The sequence below is a fragment of the Filobasidium floriforme genome (genome assembly GCF_021052385.1).
Source record: "Filobasidium floriforme strain CBS 6241 chromosome Unknown HD553scaffold_20, whole genome shotgun sequence".
Lineage (NCBI taxonomy): Eukaryota > Fungi > Basidiomycota > Tremellomycetes > Filobasidiales > Filobasidiaceae > Filobasidium > Filobasidium floriforme.
The window spans coordinates 593,986-608,117 of NW_025763641.1; the positions used below are offsets into that span (position 1 = coordinate 593,986).

Consider the following 14,132-nt stretch of genomic DNA (forward strand, 5'->3'; position numbering starts at 1 on the left):
ATCGCGCCACGTATATCAAGCGACGTCTCGGCGATGATATAGATGACCGGAGAATAGCGTGTTGATGTCACCAACGGGAGCAATTGCCAGCCATGACGACAGCTCGGTCCAACGTATCCATTTAGCGCTACAGATCTCATTTGGCTACAACTGTTTCGAATTCCTGATTCACTTTGTCCTATAGTTTCACATTCCGCCTCCTACCTTTGACATCGATTTATACGGAGGAAGCGACAGCCAAGTTTGTGCTTGTTGCAGCCAGTGTGTCCCACACACCGCACACAACGTATCCGGGCCATCCGGACCCAGCTTCCACTCTGTTGCCTGCACGACGCCGCACGAATGACAGGTCCTGAGTGGAAGGTTGGTCTGGTAATCGTGTGGCGTGGGAACCAGGCTCGTCAATCCAGTATCGACGGACTGTCGTGGCGACAACATGCCCGGTGCGTCTGACACCGCTGCGGTCATCATGTACGGGAACGGCATGAAGGGCTCGTACGTCGACAAGCGGTACGGATGACGCTGTATCGGTGCGATAGACGCTTGTAGCTGTAAAGGAGACGCCGTCGATTGTGTTGTTTCCCGCGCAGGTAAAGCAACAAACGTCTCGGTGAAAGGCGGTACGGCCGAGCTCAATTTTGCGGGCGAAGCCAGGTCTCTCTTGATGAGATCATGATCCGGATCGATCGGCTCTAGATCTAGCCCACCGACTCCATTGTTATCCAATTCTTCACGGTCTTTGCCTTCCTTTTCCTTCTCCTTTTCCGCCGCAGCTGCTTTCGCATTCAGTTCGTCCCTTCTAGTGCGTATAAATTCCATATCCCTGGCCGCCTCGGCAGGTGTTTGAGCGTTCATCACCGACGTAGGTTTCGCCACCAAGCGGGAAGCGTTTAGAGCTTGCGTCCCGTTCTCCCCCTCCTTTTCCGTCGAAACATTTTCGCCAGACCTTGTCCTCACCGAGCCGGCAGGTCTCACGAGCGATAGAGGTTCGAGCCCAGATTCCAAGTCCTGCTCGGTGATTACCAGATCGTCCAGACCGCAATCTGAAGCGACGGCGGAAAGTTTCAAGACGATCTGGCGTGAAAGTTCAGACAGCCGCAGCGAGTCCGTCATCGAGTCGCCTTGTACTAGAAGTGAATTCAGGGTCAGGTCCAAAACATAAAGCAGAGTGAACGTTTGCATCTCACCTGTGCCTTCCGCCAGATGACACAATTCGTCGCAATACGCCGAGATCTGCGGCAAAATCACACGAGCAAGCATCAGTTTGAATTCCTGATTCGAACCCACCGATATGGCTCACCATCTCCTTGGCATCCACCACGCTGGCCTCTTTACTTGTCCCGGCCTTGACAGGTCCTCCGTTCCCATTTCCATTCCCCGTCCCGATCCCTGACCTCGTTTTGGCCCTCTTTCTCGGTCTATCTCTGTCCCTTTCCCTATCGCGATCTGACGTCCCCGAGCCAGCACCTGTATTGCGGGACAAGCCCTTGCTCGAAGTTGCGGGCAACGATGGGACTGCCTCGCCCAAGGCCCGCATGGTGAGAAGCGGGGAGGCGTTTGGGACTCCGGTCGAGTGGACGGCCGTGTTTAGCGGTGCAGGAGGATACCGGTTCGGCATTAATGTTGATGGCGTTGACGAAGAGGTGGCTAAGGGCAAACGTATGTTTGCTGCATGATGCGGAGACTGGACCGATTGCGAGGCTCGTGGCGGAGGTACGGATTGCTCGAACCGTTGAGCCGGAGGTAGATAGGGGCCTTGGTATCCCGGTGGATGACCTGTTGCGTTCGGATCGAGGGGATCGCTTCGAGGTCCGCTCGAGTGGTAGGGATACTGGGGAGGTCCTATTGGTGCAGAGACGGAAGTTCGATCGTCGAAAGGGAGGGGAGGCATGGGCTGGCCGGAAGACCAAGAGTATTGATGGTTTCGAGTTTCTGTTGACATCGGAATTTGATGCGAACCCGATGTAGATCCTGATGAATGTGGGAACCCGGCAACGCCATCCCCGTCCTTACTCTGCCACGAATTCTGCCATATTCCCCCTGTTCCGCTGTTAACGAATTGGTTCATCCTCGTTTCTGAGCGATGATCCGACGATCGGCCTGGTAATACAGTTGGCGAGTGTGATCGATGCTGAAACGCTTCGATCGGGGGCAGGCTGAAGAGATGTCCACGCTCCGGTGTTGTTTGAGGATCTGGCCGACGATTTGCACTAGGACCTTGATGAACACCTCCTCGGTACTGGTTGAAGTGATCGTCGTCGAGATCCTCTCGGCGGTGATGATGTTGATAACGATGATCACGGGGTGGTGAACCTGTTACGATACGGGGTAGCCGTTCCGATGTCTCGGTATGACGGGATGTCTGGCTCGAAGCCGAGTCGGCGGCTCCCCTGTCGGCCATCGATTCAAGAATACCTCTGTTGCTATATATGTAGTCACAGAAGGAATAGCTAGGAGCTCGTCCCGGGGAAATGACCCAATCCAACCGTCATCCGTGCGTGGCCGTCGTCCTCCCGGTTTGTGGAATAGGAACAAGAGCTTGTCGAGCTTGCTAGCCTTGCACGAGGCCTCGGTGAGGAGAGATGACCGAAGTGTGTGTCGATCGATTAGAGTGGTGGTGGGTGGTGGCCGTGGTGAAAGGGGGGGGGGGGAGAGGGAGAGGTTGGAAATCGTCTCCCCCTATCGCTCGCCCCTCGCCCTCGGTCATGAGGGGAAGACCGAGATGGTGCTTCGTTCGCTCGCTCGGAGCCGAAACCATCGTGGTCACGTCGCGCGCGCGCTGGACACAACCCATTCCCCCGGACCGCTCCTCTCCGAATCGCTCGCGCCCATCTCTAGCTCTCGATTGGAGAATGTCTCGTCTCCTCTTGCTCCAGCTTCCTGTCCCCTTGCTCCCCTTTCGATCGAGACCGACATGCACAGGAGATCAGATGACTTCTCTCGCCTCTGATCTCGATGATCTGTAACGAAGTCGGGTCCAGATGGAACCAACACGGAAAACCAGCGTCTCTTTTGTCCTGGTACCGCATGCTCGCTCTGTGAGGACGAGGACGAAGACGCTGCTGAGATAGGGTATACCCGGACGAGATCTGCCGGACGGAGAACACGCGCAGGCATTCTCTTGGTTTGGATACAAACGAGATAGGGGGCCAGCGTTTACCAAGACCGAGCTGCGCAGTAGCAAATTCCAAAGCAAAGCCCGACCGGAGAGGCGCAAAGCCTCTTTCCCAAAACCGATTCGCCGGTCCCGGGGTTTGGAAACGTCGAGACCGAATGGAACTCGGGAGAGAGGGGCGGATCCTCAGTTTCACCTACTGGGCAGACGGGCGCCAGGCTAGAGCAGATGGTGGGGCGCAGAAGGTTTCGTGTGAGTGGAGTCTGCTGACTATCTTACACTGACATGTCGGTGCTGTCCTGCAGCCCTGTGACGACGTTGTATGTATCGTGTTTGAACGCCGAAAGAACCGACTTTGGCAGAAAGCAAGATGACCAAAGGTCGGTGAGAAGTGCAGTCTTGATGCGCTCTGCAGACCCCTTGCCAGGATGACAGCGTAGTTGTTCGCTGCTGCCTGGTATAGAGACGCAAACAGCCATTTCCGGTATTCAAATGGGGATCATGACGCCGATGTCTGCGAACACGTTTCGATAGTCGTCATATTGCATCAATCGCCGCGTTTCGTCTGGAATCCCATCTCTCTGAATGGAGTGTTTCGGCCTTTGCTCTCATCGTACAGCCTGCCATTTGCACATCAAGTCGCCGTCTGCACCGCACTCTGTCGATTCTTGGTTCGAAATGTGTAAACAGCTAGGCGCCCCAAAGATGGAGCTGAAATATGAGTGCTGCGCAGCCATGGTTGCCAAATTCAGCGACCAACTCTTGTCTTGTATCACTCACGACCGCGCAGTACCGTCGAAGTACCTGTTCGAAGTACCTTTATCGTATAGGTATCACCCAAGTTAGCCTTGCGTTCAGATGCAGGTCGTTCCACTGAAGAGACAGCGCCGTGATACACGAAAGGTGCTCTGAGCCGGAGTCATCAGTCGCTAAGAGCTCAATCGCCCAAAGGCGAGTGACTTCGTCACCGGAAGCTGCCGCTCAGTACGACCCTCTCGTCGCCATAGCCTGATGATCACGAGGCAATTGAAAGTGAATATACCTTCTCATAGAGTCCGACGCAGACTGAAATGATGATGATGCCTGCCGTTGACCGTGTATTAGGTAGGTTGCGGCGTCAGGCATCGTTAAATGATGGCCCGCGCGTTCGAACCTCCAGCCGAATCCCCGTCTCCTACCCATTCACGGAAACGACAGCAGATACTTCCAGAGCCGACTGAGAGATCAGGCGGCCTGTCTGTGGGTTCCGACTCATCCGATCAGCCCTTGAGTATCCACCGGTCCAGCCGATGTCGAGCGATCTTGACGCAGTAACAGCATAGCTTGAGCCTATAGCAAACCCCCAGACGCTTCTACGCGGGTCGTATTTGGGTGTACATATGCAGACATGTCCCTTTCTTAAACACATTCGTGACAATGGGAGACCATGCTCGATTGATTCGCGATCAAGTCCCAAGCCCTCTGGCAAGGGAGAATGAAGGTTATCGTCTCACTTTTTACGTCCACGGGAAAGATCAGAAACTACTAGGTTCCCGTGTCGAGCTGTTGTTTTAGAGTATTCTGGAGATGTTCAAGCTCGAGCACTGTTACGGTGTGACATTTTCAGCTCGAGCCGAGTAGCTGATCGCCATCGAGCTGTTCGATGAGCCGAGATGAAACGAGCGCGGGGGCTAGAAGATGCTGGAAGCAACAAACTTCGAAGCCGGATTAATTGGCGCGGAGTGAGCGAGAAAAAAGTACCACTACTCTGCCGTTACCCGGCCGTTCCGCGGACGTCAGCGCGTCGCCTCTCGTCAGCTCTCCTCCCTAGCTTTGAATATGAGCATCAGGATTGGATTCCATCGATCCTGTGGCGATCTGATCGCTGTGCCAGAACCCAGCATCTACACGATCTACACATCTACCATACTACTCAAGTAAACTCGACAACACACTCAATAATGCCCCGACAATCCCGATCTTCCCGACCTACCGCTCGAGCTGCCCCGGCTCCTGCTCCTTCGCACCAGCAGACTCGACAGGCCTCGACCTCTGCCTACCCTGCCCAGGCCGCCCCTGCTGGTCATGCCGTACCTCCCCAGGCCATGGGTCAACAGAGGCAGCCCGGTATGCTCGCTGGGATTGCCAGTACAGCTGCTGGTGTCGCTAGTGGAAGCGTGATCGGACACGGAATCTCCAACATGTGAGTATCGCCTCTGAGAGGTTGTCGACGATCGCCACGGTCTGGTCTTGCCTCGCCCGATCGGTAAACTGACTCATGTGGGTATTGTTCGTTCCAGGCTTTTCGGAGGTTCCAACCACGCTGCCCCACCACCTCCTGCTGAGCTTCCCGCTCAGAGCCAGGCCCCTGCCAACTTCCAGAACCAGTCTCAAGGTGCTACCTGCAGCATCGAGGCCAGGGACTTTACGAAATGCGTGAGTAGTATAGCCTTTCTTCTTCGTTCACGGCTTCCTTTCTGTGAGACGAGACGCTGATTCTCGCTTGTACATCCTCTCGTTCCTCCTCAGTTGGATGCCACGAATGACTACCAATCGTGTTCATACTACCTCGAGGCCCTCAAGGCCTGTCAGCAAGCCGCCGCTCGATACTAGGCTCTCCCTCTTGTTAAACAATAGAAGGCCTAGGATAGGGTATCGTCGAGGATGTCCATAGCATGTCATTGTCAATAGTATTATAAGCACTCACTTTCACCGCTCAAATGACCCGTCCGTCCTTGGTTCCGCAGCAACCGTCCCCGTAATCGTGAAGAGGCTGAAACTTGCAGGCGTGTGAATGCCTTGCGATCTTGTAACGGATCTAGTCCTGAAAGTCTGAAAGGATGTCCCAATCAGCTCCCTTGTTTCAGGTCGGCAGATCGTGTATCAAGATTCTCGACATAGCCCACTTATACTCTGGTTCGGTTCGGACTCCTTGAAGGACTACAAGCTACAAGCGACATCGAGTTTCCAGCTAGAGCTTTTGATCATAGCATCCCCAAGACATCTTGACCCTCTATACTTCAATTCACCCCCGGTGCAGCTGGCTCGTCACCGCGATCAAATACGCCGGACATCATGTTCGCGACAACACTCTTTTCGAACCGAGCCATTGCCTTGTCGGCATTCACCTTGCTGCATGCGACTAACCAGGTCCAGGCAGCGATCACGCTGTCCATGTCGGAAACCAGGGTCTCTCGTGACCAATCTGTCGTCCAGGGTCAAACGGATGGAATCGTCGCCATGGCGGGAGCTCCTGTGGATACCAAAGGCGCGGACGCCTTTTTCGCGCTCGACAATGATGGCACCGTCCTCACCGTAGACGTGGGCATCGGCTTGGGAACTGGGGGGAGTACTTATAAGATGATGATAGACTCTGGAGTAGGTGGAAGGATCGAGGTCTTATTGGTCATCATCGTATTTGGCATGGGGTTTAACTTGGTTTCCACCTCTAGAGCCCGAACTTCTGGATTGCCAGCCCTAGTTGTCAAGGTTGCAAGATTGACGCTGCGATTCCACGCTACACGGTTAATACTACCACCACTTACGGAGAGACCCCTTACAACCGAGCCCACCTCGAGTATGGTAAGTAAACCGGTGCATCCCAACTAGCCCTTGGCTCACGTCAATAATTGCTGGGTAGCTATCGGAGATGTCTCGGGAAGTTATAAAACGGAGACGTTCAGTTTGGGCGATCATCGCGTGTCCAACGTCACCTTCGTAAGCGTGGACGAAGCACGTATCTGGCCTTTCCCATCCCCAGCGCAGGATGTCGTTGGGATTCTTCCCTTGGGTCACGGGGTGAGCGGTTCAGACGAAGAAGGCATCGCCATTCAAAGCTGATCAGGAAACTTTGTCTGACTATGGCACGCTACAACTGCAGAACCTGACAGTCAAAGATGCCAGCGGCATAGCGCTAGAGGTGCCATCGCCCTTACAGGCCCTGTACCGAAATGGCAGCATCGACAGTCCCGTTTGTGGCATATTTCTCAGCCAAGATAAGCCTCAACTGACTATTGGGGGAGTCGACGAGTGAGTACGGACACCGCAAACACATCGCGCGGAGTTGCTGACGGGCCAAGACGTAGATCGTTAACTTGGAACGAGGCTGGAAAGGTTATTCTCCCTAGCGTGACAGACGTCTATCATTACGAGGTCCCGCTTGCCAATGCGCTCGTGATGGGGAACGCGACGGTAAATTTCCCGAATGATACGGCGATTTTTGACACCGGGAGTAGTCACATCTTTGGTCCATGGGATGCTGTCGAATCGATCTACAAGAGCTTGCAAGGTATCTTCTTCCACGACCTCGACAGCGATGACAAGTCGTCCTACTACGCCTTGCCGTGTCAAGCGCCGGAGAATTTCAGTTTTAGTTTCGGATTCGGAGGCAAACAATTTCCCGTGCCATACGAAGCTTTGGTAGAGTGAGTCCTCAAATGTGCACCACACGAAACGAATCTCGACTGAAATCAAGAATATCGCACGCCAGCTCGGGACGACCTGTTCAGCGCTATGTGAATGGACAGCTCGCCGCGACGCAACCATTTGTAGGCTGGTGTCATGGAAATCTGCAAAACACCAGCAGTGAGTGGATCCCGTCAGAGATGTGTTGATAGGATCGAGCTGCAACGGGCTAACATCTTTCCCCCTTTTAGTGTTTGGATGGACTTCCGAGTACGACAACAAGGATCGACATTGGTTGATGGGCCTACCCTTTCTCAGAACCGTGAGCGCATTTTCCGGATCCTCGCAACCAATCTCGGGTCCGTTGACGGATGAACCGAAAGCGCGCTAACCTTTCGTCGCCCCGCGCCTGTTTCGTCAGGTGTATTCCAGTTGGAACTTTGATAGCGGTGAAGTGATATTGTGGCCGCTCGATGGGGCCACCTCTTCCGGTAGTAAGATGGTCGAGTCAAATGCGACCGCGACTGCGACAGCCACGATCCAAGGCCCGCCGTTACCCGAGTCAACGAATGGCACTGCTTCTTTCGTACAAACGCAAACTATGGCCCAGGCCAACGCCTCGACCACTACTCAAGATTATGGGCTTGCTACTGGACAGGTGTCCTCGGCGACATCCGCTCAAGGTGCTGAATATGGAGCTAATACCACTGCTTACCCTGGCAACTACGTTGAACCCTCCAATTATGTGGCCTCAAGCGCATGGATCGGGACGGCGAGCGCACAGGGCACCCAGACGACTATCAGCTCCTCGACGGACCGAACTGATCCCTCAGTACTCGAACAAGGAATGCCTTCAATCGCAACGACGAACGCCGGTGATCAGACAGTGGAGGCTTCGAACACAGCTATAGTCGCAACCGTAACCACGGCCACCACAACCAATTCTATTTACAACGCGACTGCCGATCGCAACGATGCGCCAGTGGTTGCGCCGACTTCCACTGAGACGAGCGGCAGTATCAATACCGTGAATACTATGTATAACACGATCCAAGCGCCAAGCCGCAAGCGAAGATGGCTGCGATAACGTGATGATCCATCCTGGTCCGGAGACGTCTATCTACCAAAAATATCACCATTGTACCCATTTTCCATCCCTTCCACCAATCCATTCCGTATCTCGTCGAGTGCTCGTGTAAACAACAACAATAATGCGATCATGCCATATCCCTGATCCAGCGATACTCAATTGCGTTTGATAGAGCGCGAACGCAGTAGGGAAGTGGTCCTTCTCAGCGGTTGAAGCGGTCAGCTGGACAGTTCGTGGGGACGATACTGATAGTCAGTAAATTAGCCCTCTCTACAACCCTGTTTGAGTATGATGTATCTATGCGCTCTATGCCCTTCCCCTCCTCTCGTAATCACATGCATCGATCCGAAACGACCTCCCTCGGATCTCGGATGACTTCTTCTCGCTTCCGGACGGGATCAGAAAGATCCGGCGCCTGCGCGTCAGTCGATCACCTCTTCCGGTCGGTCACGAGCGATATGATGAGCTGGCTCACGACAGAACAGACAGATGGAAAAGGTCGAGTCGGGATCGATCTGTGGCGACATGGCATACCAAGGACATGATGGTTGGAGGTACTCGAGATTTGTTTCGTGAGGCTTCAAGTACGCAGGCGAGTTCGAGTCTCGGGTCGGGTCAGATCACAAAAGGTTTGACGGAAAGCCAGCGGCCAGCGGCCGGTCCCTGACATCATGAGCCAAAGGCGATCTCCGCGAGTGAAAAGAAACGCAGCCGTCACTCGCTATTGAGCTTGGTAAAGGTCTGCAGATTGTACGGCCTGCCGTATCTCCGCTAGATCGCCCTCTGTGGTGATACCCATGTAAGATCACTGTCTTTATGCCTGTCAGTAAGGAAAGAATGCTCGAAAGGCTGGGGCCAAGACGAGGAGAAGGTGGGGGAAACGGTCGAGCGCGAGGAGGAGAGCGAGCGAGAGAGGGGAGAAGCTAGAGCGTGGACGCGCGCACGCAAGAGGCTCCAAGGCTGGCCCCGATAACGAGAGCGACCCATCCCTGCGTTCGCCGAACCCCTCACTTCAAATGCATCTGGGCTCTGTCGATAGGTAGTTGGCATCTTTGCTATTCAGACCACCTGTCAGCCTGAACACCCGTCAGACGTACACTGCTCAAGGCCACAACACCACTCATAGAGAGAGAGATCGGCCCCGGTTCGGAATACACGACGGATATCCCCTACGCACGAGCGACGTCGTGGGAGAGGCCTTGTTCCTCGAACGCAAACACGTTCAGGTATATCGACGATCCAGACCGACGAGGATCGTCCAAACCGTGGACCCAAGACATATATAATCCTAGTCACCGTCTTTGATCTACAAAGGATCGACATGGCACGACGTACTTGATCAGACAATACGAACTCCTTGACGACTACCGACCACTCGTCGGGACCTTTTGATCGACCGAGCGAGTCTCGAAAGAAAAGGTCGCTTTCCTCATCATCCCGTCAAGAGACACCTTTGACGTCACCGTCAGTCTCTCAACAACCTACACCACCGAGGCTCTGTGTCGAGAGGGGGATTCTTCCATCAAGATCCGGGCTAGAGCGATAGGCGTCCGAGAGAGTGCCTGACCGGTCAATGACCCAACCAGTTCAGGCTGGGATCTACGCAAGACCACCCTCGACAGTTCAGCAGGTCCCCCCTTCACCATCGACCTTGCGATCACAGCAACATAACCAGAATCAATATTACGACCCTTCTACTGTCTACGCTGCCACGAGACACACCGCAGCGACGCCTGTCCCTCACCAGGCTCCGACACCCATCACTGGCGTCTCAGCTGAGAACGTCCCGCCCTCCACTCCTCATCGTCAACCGACACCTCGACAGACTCCTTCACAGCACATGAATGCCCTACATCCGCAACCCGTACCGGGTCAAGCATCAATGATGCAGACCAGTGCACCTCCAGGATATACGCCGACCCAACAACAACGGTTCGCGATGATGCAGCAGCAGCAACAGCAGCAGCAGCAGCAGCAGCAGCAGCAGCTTCAACAGCAACATCCGGGCATGCAACAACAGATGCAGCATCACGCTCAGTTGCAGCAGCAGCAACAGCAACAGCAACAGCAACAGATGGCCGCACACCATCAGCAACAACAGCATCAAGCTCAGCTGGCTCACCATCAGCAGCAGCAACAGCAGACGCAAGCCCCAGGTCAAGGGCAGGTTCAACCGGCTCAAGCACAAGTTCGACCGAGTCAGACCCCAAAGCTCGGTCAACCTACCGGGGGAAACCATACGATGGTCAACGGGAACATCAATGCGGTAGCCGGGCCATCGAATCAGGCGTATCAGACGCCTCAACCCAGCGCTCAAGGGCAGTTGCCGAACGGGTATGCGCAGGGAAGCGGAGAGTACGAGCAGCAGCGTCAAGCTCAGCAGCAGCAAGTGGGTCAGCAGGGTCATACTCAAAATCAAGCTCAAGCTCAGGCGCAAGCTCAAGCTCAAGCACAGGCTCAAGCCCAGGCTCATGCGCAGGCTCAAGCCCAGGCTCAGCACGCTCAGGCGATGCAGCAGATGGGTATGGGGATGGCGATGAACATGAACATGACGCCCCAGCAACGGTCGACCATGCTTCGTCAGGCGCAACAACAGCAGCAACAAGCGGGGCAACAACAACAACAAGCTCTCGCCTTGGCTCAGGCGGCCCAACAGCAACAGACGCCGCTACAGGCTCAACATACTGGCCAGCAGCAGCAAACGCCTATGCAGCAAAACGGGCCGACGCATGGAATGCCACATCAGACGCCGGGACTTGCTGGATATGGGGTAGCGGGGTCGGCACATGGTAGCGTGGATGACGATAGGTGGAATGGGGATCATATGTATGTGGACGAGCGTTCTGGAAACACGCGATGACTACTGATTCTCGATCTTTATCAATCTCAAACCCAGGTTACACCTGTACATCCATGACTACCTGTCAAAGCGAAACTTTACCGGAGCAGCCCAAGCGCTGAACGAGGAGGCTAGCTTGGGCAACCAGACCGTCGTACCGGTAGATGCACCTCAGGGGCTCTTATACGAGTGGTGGAGCGTGTTCTGGGATGTGTTTTCGGCGGGAAATCCTGGCAAGGCCGGACAGCCCACGGCTGATGCGCAGGCTTACATCGAGGTATGTTTCATTATCGTTGCGGTACGTGCTTCACAGACTGAAGATGGTTGTCTGACGCTGTTCCAGGCACAGGTGCGGAACAAGGTACTGCAACAGCAGCAGCAGCAACATGCTTTGGGCATGGGTCGGCCAGGTCAACCCATGACTGCCCAGATGGCGCATGCTATTCGTCAAGCGTCAGCCCAGTCCCAAGGCGGCTTCGTGCATCCGAACGGTGTGACGGGTTACCCGCAGGGAATGACGCCTCAACAGCAACAATACCTCCAGCATCAGCAGCTCTTGGCCCAGCAGCAACAGCAACAACAGCAGCAACAGAACGCGAGCATCGCAAGACCTGCCTCCGCTGCACCTCAACTTCAGCAGCCAGGACAAGGTCCTACGGCCTTGCAGCAACGGTACATATCGCAGCAACAAAGCCAGAGTCCGGCTTCGCCTGCGATGACGGCTCGATCTGGCGTCATGGCATCGCAACTGCCGTCCAGACAGCAGTCGTTACCCGTTGGAGCAGAAGGTGCCCAGCAGAACGGACAGTATTACCCACCCGGTACGGTGCAACATATGCAACAGCAACAAGCCAACGCTCAACAGCAGCAGCAACAGCAAAGCACCCAGACGGCTCCCTCGCCTCATCTCGGTGCTCAGCAGATGCAGCAGCAAAAGATGTTGGCCGCCCGAAACCCGAATGGGAGTGCCAATCGAGCGACTACACCGCTACAACAGCAGCAGATGCAGCCTGGACAGGCAGGGTACCCTCAGGCTGGTCCCGGTCCGATGCAGGGCCAAGTACCGGCGACGCCACAGACCATGCAGCTACAAGCCGAACAGAGAGCTCGCCTCGCTGCTCAACAGCAGCAGGCACAGCAACAAATACCGAATGCTCAGCAGCAGCAGTTTATGCAGCAGCAGCAACAGCAGCAACAGCGGCATTTGCAGGCTCAACAACAGCAACAACAACAGCAGCAAGCGGCGCAACAGGCTCAAAATCAGCAGGCAATGCAGATGCAGATGGACGCGCGGTTCCAGATGTTCGGGTACGGCAGCATCAACATCCCTCTCATGGTCCAAGCTCTTAGCGCGTGTAATATGGAATCGCGCAGTACCGAGAACATGAGTCCCGTCGAAAGGGTTAGTGCCAGAGTTATGCGCGGAAAGCGAGATGTTCTGGCTGACTTTGACTTTGTCCGCAGGATCGACTCAAGCATACCTATCACACCTTTCTCGTGCGTCATGCCCAGGCTCAGAGTGCCATGGCCCAGAATCCGGGTCAGCAACAGGGCGGCATGAATGCTCGGCAGGTCCCGCAGGGCTTCGCACAACCCGGCCAAGAGGGGGCGACGGCTATGAAGAGGTTAGCGACTGTATTCTCTTTGAAGGTTGTCGCTTGGTATCGATCCCTTCATCTTTTGCTTCAAAGGCCGAATGGGATGCAGATGACTCCTCAAATGACGGGACAGAACCAGGCGCAACTACAGCAGGTAAGCAACTTGACGGTCCGCGCGTTAACCCAAGTCGATTTTTGACACCTTTTGACTATGATAGCGTCAGACAGAAGATCGCGGCATGTCTCCTCCTGATCGCAAACGGATGCGTCGTAACTCTGGTAGTGCCGCGGCCAGTCCGTTTGGCGCGCAACCGGAGACTCCTCATCAGCAGACACCGCATCAAGGCAATCTTCCGTTCAACCAAGCCATGGCTGTGCAGACGCAAAATCAGAACATGGCACAAGCATCGCTCCAAGCACAGCAACACGCCCAACAGATGCAGCAGCAGCAAATGATGCAAGCTCATATGGCCCACAACCAGCAGTCGCAGCCTCCAACCCCTCAATCCGTGAACGGACAGCAAGACGAACAGGTGAGCATCCGAATCTTTCGTCTACCCAGGCGCATTGGGTTGACATATACGAAAAACTCATGAATCAGAGCATGCGTCAGTATCAGCACCGGGTGCGGGAGCAGCAGTTGGCCGCAATGAGAGCCATCAAGTCGAACGATCACTTTTCTCCGAGCAACCAGAGCAATGGATCGGTGCAACCGCCCACTCTCCCTGAAGCTCCACGAGAGGAAGTCGACCACGATAGTGCGGCCTTTGGTCAACAGATACAGGCTGCGACACCGTCATCAACGCAGTTGAACCTATCTCAGGCGATGCAACGAGGGCAAAATAAACCAGGTCAACCGGGATCGGGACAGGCACCGCAATCCATGCCTACCCCGGCTTCGCCTTCTATAACAGCTACACCACGACCGTTATCACGGCAGAGACCGCTCGGTAATTCGATGCAAGAGAGAAAGCAGGACGATACGAACGTGAGTGGCTGGTCCATGAATCTAGCAGAATAAAGCTGATGCAACAACGACACTCCAGCAGTCACCTGCGCAGGGCTCGGGCTCGGGCTCGGGGTCATCAGACGGCAAAACCCCTTCCC

At 54.9% G+C, this 14,132-nt stretch overlaps 4 protein-coding genes across 4 annotated transcripts; 3 read left to right on the forward strand and 1 right to left on the reverse strand.

The window, feature by feature from the left end:
* Positions 1–4: 4 nt before the first annotated feature.
* Positions 5–2,624, reverse strand: HD553DRAFT_109856 (uncharacterized protein). The gene is made up of 3 exons (XM_046176422.1): positions 1,301–2,624; positions 1,188–1,233; positions 5–1,127 (listed from the first exon to the last, which is right to left on the reverse strand). The coding sequence occupies exons 1-3, from the start codon at positions 2,399–2,401 to the stop codon at positions 187–189; spliced, it is 2,088 nt and encodes a 695-aa protein (XP_046034392.1). The 5' UTR covers positions 2,402–2,624; the 3' UTR covers positions 5–186.
* Positions 2,625–5,055: 2,431 nt separating this feature from the next.
* Positions 5,056–5,707, forward strand: HD553DRAFT_344701 (uncharacterized protein; the record flags this gene model as incomplete). Its single annotated transcript, XM_046183016.1, has 3 exons — positions 5,056–5,297; positions 5,395–5,530; positions 5,624–5,707. The coding sequence occupies 3 exons, from the start codon at positions 5,056–5,058 to the stop codon at positions 5,705–5,707; spliced, it is 462 nt and encodes a 153-aa protein (XP_046034393.1).
* Positions 5,708–5,973: 266 nt separating this feature from the next.
* HD553DRAFT_110103 (aspartic peptidase domain-containing protein) lies at positions 5,974–8,736 on the forward strand. The gene is made up of 8 exons (XM_046176425.1): positions 5,974–6,472; positions 6,547–6,676; positions 6,735–6,892; positions 6,975–7,123; positions 7,180–7,518; positions 7,584–7,678; positions 7,750–7,820; positions 7,920–8,736. Exons 1-8 carry the CDS (start codon positions 6,170–6,172, stop codon positions 8,583–8,585), a joined length of 1,911 nt encoding a protein of 636 aa, XP_046034394.1. The 5' UTR covers positions 5,974–6,169; the 3' UTR covers positions 8,586–8,736.
* A 1,164-nt stretch (positions 8,737–9,900) lies between these two features.
* Positions 9,901–13,744, forward strand: HD553DRAFT_110124 (uncharacterized protein). The gene is made up of 7 exons (XM_046176426.1): positions 9,901–11,414; positions 11,485–11,704; positions 11,771–12,829; positions 12,892–13,052; positions 13,119–13,179; positions 13,254–13,558; positions 13,627–13,744. The coding sequence occupies exons 1-6, from the start codon at positions 10,162–10,164 to the stop codon at positions 13,479–13,481; spliced, it is 2,982 nt and encodes a 993-aa protein (XP_046034395.1). The 5' UTR covers positions 9,901–10,161; the 3' UTR covers positions 13,482–13,558; positions 13,627–13,744.
* Positions 13,745–14,132: the final 388 nt, after the last annotated feature.

Excerpts from the sequence above, each read along its gene's own strand:
- HD553DRAFT_109856 (XM_046176422.1), bottom strand. The coding sequence starts at position 2,401 with ATGGCCGACAGGGGAGCCGCCGACTCGGCTTCGAGCCAGACATCCCGT. Across the intron at positions 1,234-1,300 it reads TGGTGGATGCCAAGGAGATG|ATCTCGGCGTATTGCGACGA; the intron begins GTGAGCCATATC and ends ATTTTGCCGCAG. Across the intron at positions 1,128-1,187 it reads TCATCTGGCGGAAGGCACAG|TACAAGGCGACTCGATGACG; the intron begins GTGAGATGCAAA and ends ATTCACTTCTAG.
- HD553DRAFT_110103 (XM_046176425.1), top strand. The coding sequence starts at position 6,170 with ATGTTCGCGACAACACTCTTTTCGAACCGAGCCATTGCCTTGTCGGCA. Across the intron at positions 7,519-7,583 it reads CCATACGAAGCTTTGGTAGA|CTCGGGACGACCTGTTCAGC; the intron begins GTGAGTCCTCAA and ends ATCGCACGCCAG. Across the intron at positions 7,679-7,749 it reads AAATCTGCAAAACACCAGCA|TGTTTGGATGGACTTCCGAG; the intron begins GTGAGTGGATCC and ends TCCCCCTTTTAG.
- HD553DRAFT_110124 (XM_046176426.1), top strand. The coding sequence starts at position 10,162 with ATGACCCAACCAGTTCAGGCTGGGATCTACGCAAGACCACCCTCGACA. Across the intron at positions 11,705-11,770 it reads ATGCGCAGGCTTACATCGAG|GCACAGGTGCGGAACAAGGT; the intron begins GTATGTTTCATT and ends ACGCTGTTCCAG. Across the intron at positions 13,053-13,118 it reads GGGGCGACGGCTATGAAGAG|GCCGAATGGGATGCAGATGA; the intron begins GTTAGCGACTGT and ends TTTGCTTCAAAG.